This window comes from Antechinus flavipes, chromosome 4 (assembly GCF_016432865.1).
Source record: "Antechinus flavipes isolate AdamAnt ecotype Samford, QLD, Australia chromosome 4, AdamAnt_v2, whole genome shotgun sequence".
Taxonomy (NCBI): domain Eukaryota; kingdom Metazoa; phylum Chordata; class Mammalia; order Dasyuromorphia; family Dasyuridae; genus Antechinus; species Antechinus flavipes.
In genome coordinates, this window is record NC_067401.1 from 312,665,211 (window position 1) to 312,681,560 (window position 16,350).

At 32.7% G+C, this 16,350-nt stretch overlaps 1 protein-coding gene across 1 annotated transcript in view; it reads left to right on the forward strand.

Moving 5' to 3' along the window:
- The window catches only part of LAMA2 (laminin subunit alpha 2), a 770,763-nt gene that overhangs the window by 667,822 nt on the left and 86,591 nt on the right, over positions 1 to 16,350 (forward strand). Inside the window, exon 42 of the mRNA XM_051997719.1 lies at positions 4,507 to 4,609. Within this exon, the coding sequence (XP_051853679.1) occupies positions 4,507 to 4,609 (103 nt within the window). The remainder of the gene's footprint in view (positions 1 to 4,506; positions 4,610 to 16,350) is intronic.

Below are 16,350 nucleotides of genomic sequence, written 5' to 3' on the forward strand. Positions count from 1 at the left end.
TGTGAATGGAAAGAGGAGAATGGATGGAAGCAATTTGGGGGTGGGATAACTTAACAGACTTGACACCTGATTGGATATAGAGAAGAAACTGAAAAATCAGGGATGATTGATTGGCTAGAGGAGGCAGGAGAAAGATGATGGTTAATTTGAAGAGACTGAAAAGGATCAATCAAATATGCAAGAGAATAACTATGAGAGAATAGTCTCACAAAAGCCAAGGAATGACAAAGTATTCATGAAGAATATGTGTGGTCAGAAATGACAAAAGTTAAGATAAAGGCAAAAGAATGAAGATTAAGGAAAAGGTCATCATCTTTATTAATGAAGAAATTATTGGCAGTCAGTATCATCATAGAAATAATATTCTTCTAAATATCCAAAGAGTACTATCTCTTTGAATGAATACATCACATTTTTCACAACTTAGTTAAAAAGTTTAGTGATTTTTCTTAACTTTTAACCTTATTACTTCCTGCCAAAATTTAAGTTAATTTCCTCTGAACTGTCCTAACTGCTCTTAGAAACAGAGCAGCTAATCACTCACATATATTTGTGTCTGTTCTTCTATGTACTTGAACAGTTTTCTTTATATAGAAGAATTTAAATATGAAATCATCTAAATTGCATATTCTCTTGGCACATTAATCACAGTAGAAATATGCCAGACTTGTTTTCTAGAATAAGTTATTTGCTGAACAGAGCATAAATGAAGCAGGCCACAAACCATATCAATGATTTTTAAATTGTTCTTCCTTCCTAGAAAACATTGTCCTATATCTTCTTAGAACCCACATTTACTGTGAATATTAATGATAAGCCCTACTAATGAACACTTTTCCTGGGAAAGAAATTTCTAAGGGAATATTCAGAAATGAGATAAAAACAATATAGCAGAGCCAGTATCCCTAAAATAACAATGCTAATGATCTTCAAGGGATTATAGATTGAAAACTAAAGGAGATATTCAAGATCATCTAGTCCATCTACTTAATTTTACAAATGAAGAAATTGTACATATATATTATAATCAGGATTAGAACCAAAGGCCCCTGATTACAAATCCAACACTATTCCTAGCATGCCATGATGATAAATATATTTTTTCATTAAAAAAATTTTAAAGTGTTTCCTGGAATAATAAATTGCTGAGAACATTAGCACTTGGATAAATCAATCAATCAGAAAGCACATAGCTAACATTGTGCTAATAACAGGTGATATAAAATTAAAAATAAAACAATCTCAGGCCTCAGAGAACTTACAGGGGAACAACGCATATATACATATATGCATAAAATTTATAGAATGATTATAATATAGAATAGTAATAATAGGTTAGTCATCCTTTCCCATGTTTTTCCCCATGATAGAATCTACATTTTTCTATCAGTTACTACTCCAAATATCCAAGAAAAAAATTCCTAAAGTTTTTATTCCTGAGGTTTCACCTTATAAAAGAGCCTTCTGATAAATCAGCTAAAAATTGATGAAAAAATTATATTCTAGCACCAGTAGCTTAATTTATATGACATATGCTGTAAACATTGCCCCAAAACTTAGATATTTATTTATGAATATGTATGAACTATCATTAATTAGGAAAAATACTCTTTATTAGTCCTGAAATTAGTGATATGTTTCAATGATAGTAAGTAGTGCTAAAAAGGAATTTCAAAATTTCAGTAAATTGAAACTGCTTCATTCAATTAATATCAGCTAGTTAGCATGGGTTCACTCTCTAAACTTACACATGACACCAACATTTATATTATGGTTATATTTTTATTTAAAATGGCATTTCCCAGCTCATTAATTTTTTCTCAGAAGAATTTAAAGGAATAATATAATTTTCAACTATTTTTAAGATAAAAGGACTAATAGAGAAATGATCCAGCCACCATTACCAAGAGAATTGCTTCAGCCAACTTAAAGAGCTAGAATAATAAATAAACTTTTGATGATTTGATAAATGACGCTAAAATTAGGATCTATTGCATACTTAGTTCAGAGTGCTCAGTAAAATATAAACCTCTTCTGGGCAGGACTGTTTCATTTTGTTGTTTGTATACCTGATACATAGCACAGTTCCTGTGAATATATACAAGAGCATTGTTGTAGGCCTGCTTGCTTGCTTCATAATGCCTCATTTATCCAGAAGAGCTAGGGAAAGAATGAAATATTCAATATAAATAAGTTTGCCAAATAACTGAAATTGCATCCAATATCAAAACTTATTTCATTTCAACAGCTTGTGATGTTTCTTTCTCAAGTGCATTGCATGCTTCCCAGACTTCTTAAACAAGGGCATTTTTCTTTTTGTTGATGGGTGGAAATCTGTAATTTCATCAGACTAGGGAACACTTAATGAGGAAACTTCTTCCTACCAATGCAGATTGCTCTATAATTTATAGTCTTAAACAGTCATATGGAGCATAATTTAACATTTTTGATGACTCAGGACATAATTATACAAATCAGTTACTGTACTTTGTGAGAATATCCCATAAACCCAGCTTAAAGGACTTGCCTTTAAGAGCTGTTGAAATGTGTAGAACTTCATGCCCCTACATTAAATGACTTTATGTTATTATAATCTTTAATTCTTATGTATATTCCTATTTTGGAGGATTAAGGGGAGGGAGCTGTCTCATCTTATCAGTTTGTGAACTCTCTTTGAAGTTTATCCACTCTCTCAACTATTTTTAATTTATTACTAATAACACATATGGGGTGGGAAAACATCAATAAACTTGTTAGAAGTATGTGTGAACTAGTAGTAAACAGGCTATAAGTTAGGGACTAGAGGAACTCACTTATAAATTTTCCATTTGAGATTATATCACATGAGGATCACTTTAAAGAACTAAAATTTATTTAACTCAGAGCAAAGGGGAAGTAATTGGAAGGGGGATTGTGATAGCAGTCTTTGAAGGCTATGGAAGAAGGAAGAAAGGAAGGAAGGAAGGAAGGAAGGAAGGAAGGAAGGAAGGAAGGAAGGAAGGAAGGAAGGAAGGAAGGAAGGAAGGAAGGAAGGAAGGAAGAAAGGAAGAAAGGAAGGAAGAAATAAGGGAAGGAGGGAGAGAGGCAAGGAGGGAGGAAGAGAGGAAGGGAGAGAGGGAAGGAGGAATATGGATTTAGAATTCTGGAAGATTTCCTACAAACTGGAAGTAATTGTAATTTAAAATTTATACATAAAGGATTGTTTGTTTCTTTCTTGATAGGAAGGATTTGTGGAAAATCAACTTGAAAAATTTTAGTCATCCATGTTTGAAATTTCCTCTTTGGTTATCTTCCAAATTACCTTCATTTCACTTTTGTCTAATTTTGGTTTAAAAATAGAATCTGTATAGCTAGACCTTTGTGTTTCAATTCAAAGTTGCTATCATGAAGCAGTTTTAGTTTTGTAATTACAGATTCATTTTGTTGTTGTTGTTCAGTCATTTTCAATTGTGTCTGATCTTTCATGATCTCCTTTGGGATTTTCTTGCCAAAGATACTGGAATTTTTGTCATTTCCTTCTCCAGCTCAATTTACAGATCAAGAAACTGAGAGAAGCAGAGTTAAGGGATTTGCCCAGGGTCATATAGCTAGTAAGTGTCTATGGAAGGATTTGAACTCAGAAAAATAAGTTCCTGACTTCAGGCCTAGCACTCTATTCACATCTCCACCTAGCTGTCCCCATGCATTTATAGCTAGGAGAAGGAGGAGGAGGAAGAAAGAAGAAGAAAGAAGGAGAAGACAGAGAAGAAAAGGAGGAGAAGGAGGAAGAGAAGGAGGAGGAGCAGGAGGATGAAGAAGGAAACCACATGGATTCAGATGTACCATGGCATGCCATTTCTTGCACATTTTATTCTTCATCCATTCACTCAGTAATGATTCCAGACTCACAAATACATATAGGGTCCAGTTTTACCACCATGCCAAACAAGATTCAATGACCACAGTGAATGGATGGTGGGTTATTAACAGTTGCTAACTATACACACAAATGCTGTCTCTTTCTCACACAACTGTGTATCTTTGCCTGTTCTTCAACCATATAGCAGATCCCATGAATGGGCTTAATCAATAGTACTTCTAGGCTGATACTAGGTATATTGGAAATATTTATTGCTATCTCTGCTTCCTCTTTGGGATGCATCTAGCATTGCACTCTTATTTTAGTTATGTAGAAAATTAAGATAATTGGGATGAGAAAAGCATATTAAGGTTATTAAAGTCATTTCTATTCTTTGTTCCTAATTTACTGATAAATTACTTAATCTATTTTAATTGGATTATTATCTTACAATGGTCTTACAAAGTGCATTCAATTCATAAAGCAATAACATTTTTGTTCATTCTATCTTATAAGAGTAATGGCAGACAATTAAGAACGTATTGGCTATTACTTGATATTTCCATGATTTAACCTAGATACTCTATTTGTATGATGACAGACCATTAAATTTATGCCAAAGGAAAATGAATATTTTAGGTATATGATGTTCTTTCTTTTGTCCATAGGCATCCGGTCCTCAGAGTTCATTAAAGGATGATGCCAAAGGCTCTCTTCAGAAAAGCTTCAAAGTCCTTAATGAAGCTAAAAGACTAGCAAATGGTGTTAAAGGTAAGCATGATTATCCATTTATCATATAAAGTTGAATTTTGGTTACATTTGGTAGAAAAACTTATCTCCATTTATATATTTAGACTGACTTTGTCATTACACCAGTATTCACAATCAGTAGTAAGGAAATTCCTCTTAACAATGCACATCTGAATTTGCTCTGCAATGTATAGTCTTAGTAAGTTACTTAGGACACCAAGAGATTATTATCTTATTCTCACAGCCAATATGAGTTCAAAGGGACTTGAACCCAGGTTTTCTCAATTCTGAGTTTGGTTTACTATCCATGACACTATACTATCTCTTCATCTTCATCTATTTAAGAACTGGAATATTTTTAGAAGTTTTTTTTATGTCTGTTTAGTTATGTGGCAATGCTATGATCCCTTACCTAGAGCAACTTTCCTCCACAAATTTCTAAATACTACATGACATAAAGCATCATTATGCGTTTTCACTTCTATGATATGGGAGAGAACCTATAATTTGTTATAAACATAGGCTCTCAAGAGTCACTTTGCCTATTTTCAAATGAGGTAGAAGAAATTTTTAACAGTTGGAATCAACATTTTGCTTTAGCTTAAAAGATGAAAATGAAAAATGACCGAGGTAATTACAATTGGATAAGACATTTTGGCAGCTAGGATATAATTGCCTACCTGAAACTTTCAGTTTTGTTACTTTCCAAATAAATCTTCAGAATTTTGGAAAATCTCTTATTTTCAAGCTATTTTTTTTATTCAAGGTGCAATTATTTTGATTCAGTTTGAATTTAAGATTACAAAACCATTGCAAGGTATGACATCTACCTTTCTTTTAGTATGCTGTATTAATTCAGTTTTCCTAAACACCTATTTGTAGAATATTATATATTTCCTTTTCAAATTTGTTTATTGACTTTTTAAAATATGTAAAAACACAGTTGTGGTTTGTCATAGACATACATCATAGTTGCTATTCACCACTGATAATTATAAGGAGTCTGGGATTTAAATGAGACCACTGTTTTTATTGATGAAATATCAAGTCTGATAGAAAGTCGCTGACATTTCATTGATTCTGAACCCAGATGAACTTTTTAGTTTGACACTAAACAGATCATAGAACACGTAGGGACAAATGAGAAGTAAGCAAGAGACTCAGACTCACATAGTAAGTATAACATGAAATGATGAGAATAACATGAAATTCTGGTGAGAATAGCATATTAGAGAATCCTGGTTTGAAGTGCAATTCATCTAGTTAAAATATTAAGTCCATTAGTAGTTGTGAAAAATCAGAAAAGACTTCATATAAAATATGTCTTCGAACTGAACCTTGAAGGAAATGAGGGATTCTCAGAGACATTGGGTCATTGCAATGCAAAAGTATTGAGAGGTAGACTAATCTTGGATCGCAAAAAATGGACCATATGCAAATCTTTTCCCACATAGAAAAACCTACTGGAATTTATATGCTAGGGCATTACCTTTGAGAAAGTTGGAATCATTCTTATATTACAATAAAAAATCAAAATGTTATTTTTTCTGAAAAAAAAAGGTAAGTCTGATTTTATACACACACACACACACACACACACACACACACACACACACACTGCAAGATAGAAAAACAATTTGTAGAATATCCTTCAAGCATTTCTCTCTGCAGCCATACCAAATACTCAAAAGTGTTCTTGGTACAATGTAACTGATGAGTATGGACAAATAATCTAGAGAAACAATAAGTGATTAGTATCTGCTGAATTGTGAAGTGTGAGCTGGAGTCCATTGTGTCTAGGTCTTTAATCTTAACACTAGGATATATCTATTGAGATGTTTTAAGAATACTTTATTACCCTTAGGAGTTCACTTCTACAAAAATGAGAGAATGGATCATTTCAGTTCCATGTTGAAAATCCAAACTCAGCCTGGACTGTGCATAAAGCATACATCTAAGCCAAACAAATATAACCTAGACAGTATCAGCCTAAAATATATAATATGTCAGTATATTTTTCTAAGTGGCCATACCTTCCCAATGGATGTTAGTCTAGAGAAAAAGATCATACATTTAATGTTGATGTAAAATTTTCAATGCAGGATACTGTATTATTGAACTTTCTCAATATACTTAATTTTCCCAAAGTATGTGATGCTGAAATGTCTACAATTACTTCTTTAAACCCAAAACCTTTTTAAAATAAGGTAGAAACAATGTTACATTGAAGTTTAATGTGAATAAGAATAGTTTCACATATAAATTTGAACCCAAGTCCTTATTTATTTAATAGAATTAATCTTAGAAATGTTAATGAAAGTTTACTCACTTGTGTGACCAGGCACACCTTTTTACCTGTCCTTGTTTTCAGTTTCTCCATCCAAAAAGGGATTCAACCAGAAGACCTCTGAGGTCCTTCCTAGCTTTTGATCTTTGATCTCATCAATTAGATAGACATGACAAAGATATTAATGCTCACATACCAAGTCCAAATCAATTTAACATGTTTCACTATCAGTTCATTCACAGTTCAGCTTTATTCAGCATTTGAGTATCAAATTAATCCAACCTATTCCAATATTGATCAACACAAGATATTAAAGCACAGAATCACTCATCAGCAATAACACCACCTGCCACTAAACAATCAAATCAGAATTAACATAATCAATAAAGCACCCAGCATTCCAGAACAGCTATCAAAACATAATTGAGTGTTAGGCAGCATGTGTGTTAACTTCAGGTTAAACCAAATAAGCCTCCCCATTATTATCTAAAATCTTCAACATTAATTTTGTGTCTCTGTTAGACTCCCTACAAAGCATTTATAGGCTTCAGCAAGGACGAAATCAATCAAAGTAAAAGATGTTAAAATCCTAAGTGCCTCCATATGCACTTAGACAGACTGCTTGTGCCTAAAGTGGTTTGAAGAATGAGATTCCCCATTCATGTGTTTCAGTGTTCTGTGAATGGTCCCCATTCCATGCAGCTTTCATTTCATCTATTTATAATCATAATCCTTCTATTCCAGCATAGTTTGAATTAGTCATTCTTATCTCCAGCTAAGGCTAATATGGCTGTTATACATTTTTATCCCTTTCAAGATGGTACTAGTACAGTAAAATCCCATTATAAAAATGCCTTACTTGACCAGAAATTTTTTTATGCCACAAGTGAATTTATGCTCTCTGTTTACATAATGACTTGAAGCACATATTGTATTATAACCTGGAAAGCCTATAACATAAGGCCAGGCTCAAAAGTGCTTTTTCCTACATGACTGAAGAATTAATCTCATTACTTTATAGTCACACTTTGCCTTTCTCCATTCCACCCCCCACTCCGACTTACCCAGCACACACAACCCTATTCGAGCTCAGTATCAGTATATAAAGATATACAGAGAAATTTAGTTTGTCCTGGAGGTCTTCTAGAAAGTGAGTCCAATATTGGCTAATATATAAAGAGAAAGGAGACAGGAGAGATCATTAATTTTGAATTTTTCTTTTCGCACTTCAGGTATTATACTAGTTAAAATAATGAAAACCTACCAACTCCTCAAATCATTTATCTTCCAAGAACCCAAGCCACACTATGATGGAGATGGGACTATTTTCTTGCTACATTATGACATCTTCCTGATTTGTGGCCAATTACACCAGTTATGAAATGGTTGTTAATCAGGAAAATGCCATATATTACCACCAAAAACTGCTGAAATAGGCCTTACAGAGCAGAGCTCTTGACAGCAGCTATTAAAATGGAAATTTAGTCATCTCTCTAACTCTTATCTCTTCTCTTCCTCCCTCCCTCCTTCTCTCTTTCTATTTCTCTCTCTGTGTTTCTGTCTCCTTCTCTGATTCTCTCTCTGCCTCTGTCTCTCTCTTTCTTTCTGTGTCTGTGTGTGTGTGTGTGTGTCTCTCTTTCAGAAACAATAAAAAAAATGGCAGGCAACTATGTACCCTATATCTAATGTTTTGCCTTACCACTTAAAGTGGTAAGTTCCATTTAATCAGGTCTCTTAAATGAAATGTGACATTTCATAAGCTGCAAACGAGTGAATTTGGGCCACTGCTATATGTATATTTTTCTAGCCTTAAGGAAGCCTTGCCAGCAGCAATTTGTTTTACTTTTTAATTTTTGACTACCCATCTCTTTTAAAAAATTGCCTTTCTGTGAATCTGAGATTTAGAGTTAATATACATGGCACCAATAGTATGTCATAATGACATAATATCATTGCTCTGACAAATGTAAGACTCATATGGATTGACAATTGAAAGTCAGGAGGTAAGGTAATCCCTTCTTTTGAGTTAAAAACATACTCAGAACAGCCATGAAAACTCTTGTTGTCTTGAGTTTGACCAAAAGATTCAACAAGGTCCTGGTGGATTGAACTGGCATTCTGTGTTACCTCCTCTGAGAAGTATAACCTTAATCTCCAATAGTTTATGTTCTCATCTTCTTCAAATTGCCTTATATTTATTTATGTGTGCATCTAATTATATGTCTCCTCCTTCTTTTCTTCCTCATAGGATTCAGAGCAGTAGCTTTTTCTAACCATTCTAAATTAAAAGACATCATTTGCAAAAAATCAAGCTGAAAAGTTAATGTTTCTCTTACACTACAAACTTCTCATAAGTTCAGTGTCATAATTCAATAATACTAAGTATTATGACAGAGCATGAGTGGTCCATGACACAAAAAAAGTTAGGAACCCCAGATATGGAGAATTTATTAAAACCTTTTGAAGATGACCCTGGGTTTCAAAAGCTCTACCACAAGACTGTAAACTCAGGAAAGTCTTACCAAGCTATTGCATGGCTGTGGTCCAACATGAGACAGATATTATGTTAGGGCAATGAGTATAGAATGGTTAAAAAGCTATTTTCTATCCCTTTTTTCAGGAATAGAAATAAAGATTTTGTATTCATCTTCATAGAAGTGATAATTGGGGGCATCCTTGTTTAAGGGTTTGAAGGAGCATAAGGAACTAGCAAAAAAAATGCAGAGAAAAAAATAGTGAAAGAAGTAAGAGGAGAACCAGAAAGAATGACATGTCATGTATAACAAGTGAATGCAGAAAATTAAAAAAAAAAGTTGATCCAGTTATCTTAGATGGTACAGAGAAGTAAAAAAAAAGATAAAGAAAAAAAAAAAGACCATATGATAGAGCAAAAAAAGTCACTAGTGACCTTGGAAAGAATTGTTTCAGTAGAGTGGTTAGAGGCACAGTAAGATATAATGTGAAGTCTATGCACGTAGTTCATACTACTACAAACTATAATGAAAATGTTTAATGCAAAATAATGTATAAATGGTAATTTGGTGGTAAGTTCCATTTAATCAGGTCTCTTAAAATTAATAGCACTTCTAAGAATTTCCCTTGAGTGGATGGAGGACTCCCTCAAGGCATTTATTTGTACCCTATTTGTATTAAGAAAACAATTAAAAATGCATTTGAGGAATTTAAAGAAAAAATTAACTAGGTAGAGTTTGAATATTCAAATTTAAGGAGTCCAGAGAGACCAAAACTTATTAAAATCCATAAAAATGAGCCTGATGCTATAGTTACTCAGTTGAAAAGTGAGGACTGAAAGCACAATGATTTGAAAACATAAAAGGGAAATTAACGAACCTAATTTCTGAACTAGTAGTATAAAAAAATAAGAATATATATATTCTTATATATATTCAGGATATATATATATATCCTGCAAAAGTCATAATCTGCTAAATCTTGAATAACCCGCAGGTCTCTGTTCTGGGTCTTTACACTATGACCGTTGGTACCCTATTCAATTCCCAGGAATTTACTAATCATCTTTATGAAAATGATTCCCAGATAGTATCTCTCATTACCTATAGTCACCAACTATCTTTTAGGCATCTCAAACTGGATATTCTGTAAGTATCTCTATCTCAACATATCCCAAACCAAGCTTGTTATTTCACCCTTCCCAAACCTTCCTATTGTCTAAACTTTTATATCACTAAAAGTATTACCATTTTTTTCTGTCACCTAGGTTCTCAATTTCAGTGTCACATATCATTTTTCACTATTTACTCAGACTCACTCTACATATCCAATCTTTTATCAAATATTAGTGCAGATGCTCATTTGTTGAGGCAATAGAAATATGGCTTCCACATTATAGAGAGAAAACAAAGACACTGCTTATTTTCTCTCTTACTTATATTTTTATTTTCAATACAAAAAGACTGATTGATCCTTAACTGCCGATGACCAATAGTCAATGAATTTTTCCTCCTTGCCTAATTAGGGAATGGAATTCCCACTTCAGTGCTACTACCAGCTCTGCCTAACTTTTCACAGGGGCACCCACATTAAAAGTTCAGTAGTTACAATTGTGGTATATATATGGCATGTGAAGGGACATTACCTCCTATTACTTCCCATTTACATATCCTATAATGCCAAAGAGTGACCAGAGAAGATTCTGGGAAAATTGACCTTATTACTTGCAAATACCTATTTTACAAATAATAGTGGGGTGATTATATCATCCTCAAAACATTCAATGAAATTGGACTAATATCCTATATAGGAAAAAATAAAATAAATGAAAAATATCATTTGCCTAGATGATGACATATAGTTAGAAAATGATTTCACTGAATTTGTATATGTGGATTTATGTGCCTATCTGTGTAAGCATTATAGATTGATAGTAAGTTGATCCCATAATTGAATAGGAAAAAAAAGAGGAATTTGGAGCATATTTAGAAAATAGTACTGTGTCTTTCATGATTTTGAGACACTCCCTAGCATATTGCATCTTGTCTTCATGTTTTTGAACTGTTTTTTTTTTTCAAATCCAAGAATATCTCCCTCTTCACTTTTTACTCTCAGAATTACTAGATCCTCTCAAGATGGCTCAAGCAGGACTTCCTAAAATACGCTTTATGATTTCTCCTAGTTGATGATATTCCCTCATCTCAAAATTTCTTTCTCTTTACTTATCTGAGTATATGTTGTTTCCTCCAGTAGAATATAAATTGCTTGAAGAATAAGAGCTATTTCATGCTGCATAGTTGATAATCTTGGAATGCCCCAGATTCTAAAGAATCAAAGTTAAAGGGCAATGGTGAGACATAAAGGGATACAGTTGAAGTACATTTCAGTGATGATCTCTGTGTAAGAACTGTGAGAGATACTATTGAGGAACTAGATAGCAAGCTGTGAAGACTAAAAAAATAACAAATAGACAGCCTTTATACTACAATGGTAAATAAAAAGAGTTTAAAAAAATCTAGAGGAAGACGTTCAAATATACTTAATGGATCTATGGGATATCATGGACAAGAATCTTACTAAATGAGTCATTTAGTCAACAATCATTTCCTACCATATGTCAGACACTATACTAGGGACAATGCAGGGATAGATTGCAATTTGTAGCCACAGAGGGAATAACTACATTGATGAAATCAGAGGTCCTTTGAAGTATTAAAGAAGCATTTTCAAAAGCACACTGAAATGCATAAAAGATGAGCAATGTAGACATAAATATTTTATATTATTCCATAAGTTTACCAAAGGGTTTTACTGAGATCTCAGTTCAAGCTATTCAGACTACCAACTTGCTTCTTTTTTGCTACTTATTATGTAGGAGTTTTCTTATCTTATTTTCTTCTCAGTACTTTTATTTTTTCATATTTTGCATATAATATTTCTGATAGTGGTATTCATAAAGAATTTTAGGTTTAAATTACAAATATTAATCCAACATTTCCAAGTTTAAGGATATAGAAGACAAGTATCAAAGCCTTTTATTTTATGATAGGTTAGTAGTCAATATTCATAAGTACATCATAAGTAGAACATGGATTGGAAAAGATTATAAAGGAAGCTTGGCTCCTGTTCTCTCATACCTTAAAATATAATTGGGTAGAGAAAATAAACACAAATAAATATCTTTAAACACAAATAATAGAAATAATTAATATAAAAATATATTTTTAATTATGTATCTGTAATATTTTAATAATACAAGATGCATGACTATGTGGGTATTCTCTTCACCAGTGAAGATTTCAATCCCCTCTTCATAGAGGACCATTTTTATTAATTACAATGGTTGGAAAAATGCATAAACTAGTGGCCAATTCCCTGATAATCAGCCTCTCCAAACTTAACTAGCCTGATCCTTAGATGACAAACTAAACTTATATTCAGAAAGTGTTTCAGCTTCACAGGACCTGCCAGAGATTATATCCCATTAGACTAACTTTCAAGAATCCAGGATCATTTCTATGCCTTCATAAAAATAGATTTGGACAGTTTCCAATGTACTTTTTGAAAGTTCATATTAATGGATTGGCCCAGTCAATATGATAAAAATGATAATACTACCAAAATTAATTTACTTAATTCAATGCTTTACCCAACAACCAAAGTATTCTTTAAAGAGCTAGAAAAAATAATGATGAAACTCACTTGGAAGAAAACAAAAGGTCAAAAATCTCAAGGGGAATAATAGAGGGAAAAGATGGAAATGAAGGGGCCCTACCACTACCAGGTTTCAAATTATACTACTAATCAATAATCATAAAATATGATTTGGTACTGGTTACCAAATAAACAGGTGATAAGTAGAATAGTTTAGAAACATAGAATACAGAAGTAAAAAAAAAAACATAGTAGCCTAATATGAATCTTAAGATAGTGATAAAATTTTATAAGAATAAGAGACATTTTCTAATTGATAAATAGTCAAAGGATACAAATAGGCAGCTTTCAGAGAAATAAATCTAAGATATCAATAGCCATATGAAAAAGTTCTCCAAAACGCTAATAATCAGAGAAGTACACCCATCAGATTGCCAAAATTGACAAAAAAAGAACAGAAAAGGCTGTTATTGGAGCTCTGAATTACTCCAGGCATTCTGAAAAGCAAGTAAGAACTATGACCCAAAAGATACTTAATTCTGCCAATTCATTATTAGTTCTATATCCCAAAGAGATTAGAGAAAGAGCAAAAGAAGCTTTATATACAAGAATATTTATAGAAGCTCTTTTTATGGAGGCAAAGAAGTGAAAACCAAGGGAGTGTACATAAGCTGAAGTATGGCTGTACAACTTATGGCATAACAATGTGATAAAATGGTAATAAAGGGGATGGTTTCAGAGAAACCTAGGGAAACATGCAAATTGATGTTGTAAAGCAAACAGAAGAGAACAATTTATACAGTAACAACAAAATTTTGATAAATATGATGACCATGATTCCAAAGGATCTGGGATAAGAGGTTTCATTTGTGGATATATAAACATATTTTTGGAATATAGACAATGCAGGAATTCAGCTAGGTTGACGCCATAGTGCATTGAGTGCTAGACCTAAAGTCAGGAAGACATCTTCCTGAATTCAAATGTGGCCTCTGTGTGACTCTAGGTAAGTCATTTAGCCCTTTTGGAAAATAATCTGGAGAAATAAATAGCAAACTACTCCAGTATCTTTGCCAAGAAACCTAAATGGGATTGTAAAGAATCAGACATGACTGAAAAACAATTGAACAACAAAATGACAGGAACTGGTTTTGCTTGATCTTGCATATTTGTTATAAGAATTTTATTTTTGTTTTACAGTGGGAGGAAGTAAGAAGAAAAAAATATTTTTCTTTATTAAATAAAATTTTTAAGGTATATATAAAAATTTCAGAAGTGAAATTAATATCTGAATGAACTATATTTTCCAATGATTAATAAATCTATATGGGAGGTATAATAGAGATATCTTTCTCCCAGATAATTCTAAACTTAACTATCTTCCTGATAATTAAAGAGACAATGCTGTATAATGGCTAAAGAGTTGCACTCAAAGTCAGAGATTTGAGTTAAAGCCTTATCTTTTATGCAAGATGTGTGTAACCTTAAGCAAATCAGTTAATTTCTCAAAGCCCCAAGCAACTGTTTAACATTATAAATTTTAGAGAATGTGCCAATCTGCTTATCATCCATAGCTCTTTACGCTAATGAAATCATAAACTGACCCAAAAATAAACATCAACAATTTTTTTTATCCAAAATTAAAAATTTTCCCATATGTGTGTATTAGTCCAACCATAAGTTATTCAGTTTTCCAATGAAGAATTTTTAACTATATGTACAAATAATAATAAATTTATTTCATGCTTTAAGATTTAAGGAAAGCCTTCTTTGAGCATAATCTCATAGGATCCAAACAATACCACTGAGGAGGTAGATGTTATTCTAATTCATCCATTTTTAGAATTTCTGTCTTCCAGATTTTGAGGATGGATGGGTGAATTAATAAATGGTCACCTATAATACCATGTTTAACCAGCCCCAGAGTTCTCCATCCCATCCAGCAATCTATCCTGGCCATCTTATACCTGGCTCTACCATTTACTGTCCTTCCCCTTTTCCCCAGGCCTAGATCACTAAAAGTCATATCTCTAGCCTCAGAAAAATTTATAGCTAGGTCTGACTAATGGGAATTCAGTAAAATACACATTATTTGAATTTTAACTGCTTATTTCTATTGGACTAAAACTAATTATAGTATTTATATACTTTTTTCAATTAATATTAACATCCTTTTTTTTTTAAATTTGAGTTCCATATTATCACCCAAATTCTAGCCTCTCCTCCCCCTATTGAAAAGGCAATCAATACATCAATTATATGTGTGAAGTCATGCAAAACATATTTCCTTATTAGCCATTTTGCAAGGGGGGAAAAAGCAAGAAAGTAAAGTGGGGAAAAAAGTATGCTCTAATCTACAATCAGTGTTCATCAGTTCTCTCTATGACGGTGGATAGATAATCTTTATCATGGATCCTTTGGAATCATCTTGGATCAACTGTATTGATCATAGTAACTATCTTTCAGAGTAGATCATTGTTATAATATCATTATATTCAATGGTCTCCTGGTTCTGTTCACTTCACTTTGCATCAATTCATCTGAGTCTTTCCAGGTTTTTCTGATATCATTTCCCTCTTGTCATTTCTTATAGCACAATAGTATTCTATCACAATAACACATCACAACTTGCTCAGCCATCCCCAGTTGATGGACACCCCCTCAAATTCCAATTTTTGCCACCATAAAAAGAGTCACTATTAATATTTTTGTACATATAGTTCTGTTTCCCCTTTCTTTTATTTCTTTTGAATACAGATTTAGCAGTGGTATGCTGAGTCAAATGAGTGTGCACAATTTTATAGACCTTTAGGCATAGTTCCGTATTGTTCTCCAGAATGGTTGGACTAGTTTACAACTCCACCAAAATAGCATTAATGTCCCAATTTTTCCACCTCCCCTTAAGCATTCACCATTTTCCTTTTTCTGTCACATTAGCCAATCTGATGGGTGTAAGGTGGTGCCTTAGAATTGTTTTCATTTGTATTTATATAATCGTGAGTGGTTTAGAGAAATTTTTATATGTTTATTACTAACTTTGATTTTTTTCTTCTAAATACTATTTATACATGATTACAACTTCTAATAGAGAAAATTAGAATATATGTACAGCCACTTCAATGGATTCATTATTCTATTCCCACTCATTGAGTAATCCACTCAATTTGGACATTCCCTTGCTTTGGGAACAGTAAGTAAATTAATACCATTTTTTTTGGAAAGGCCATACAATTATATTGTCCTATATGTCATCTCACTATCTCTTTAACTCCATATACCAAAATCCCCTTCCCTGGTCATCAGTCCTCTATGCGTATTTTTTCACTTTTGTATCTGTATCTCCAGTGCT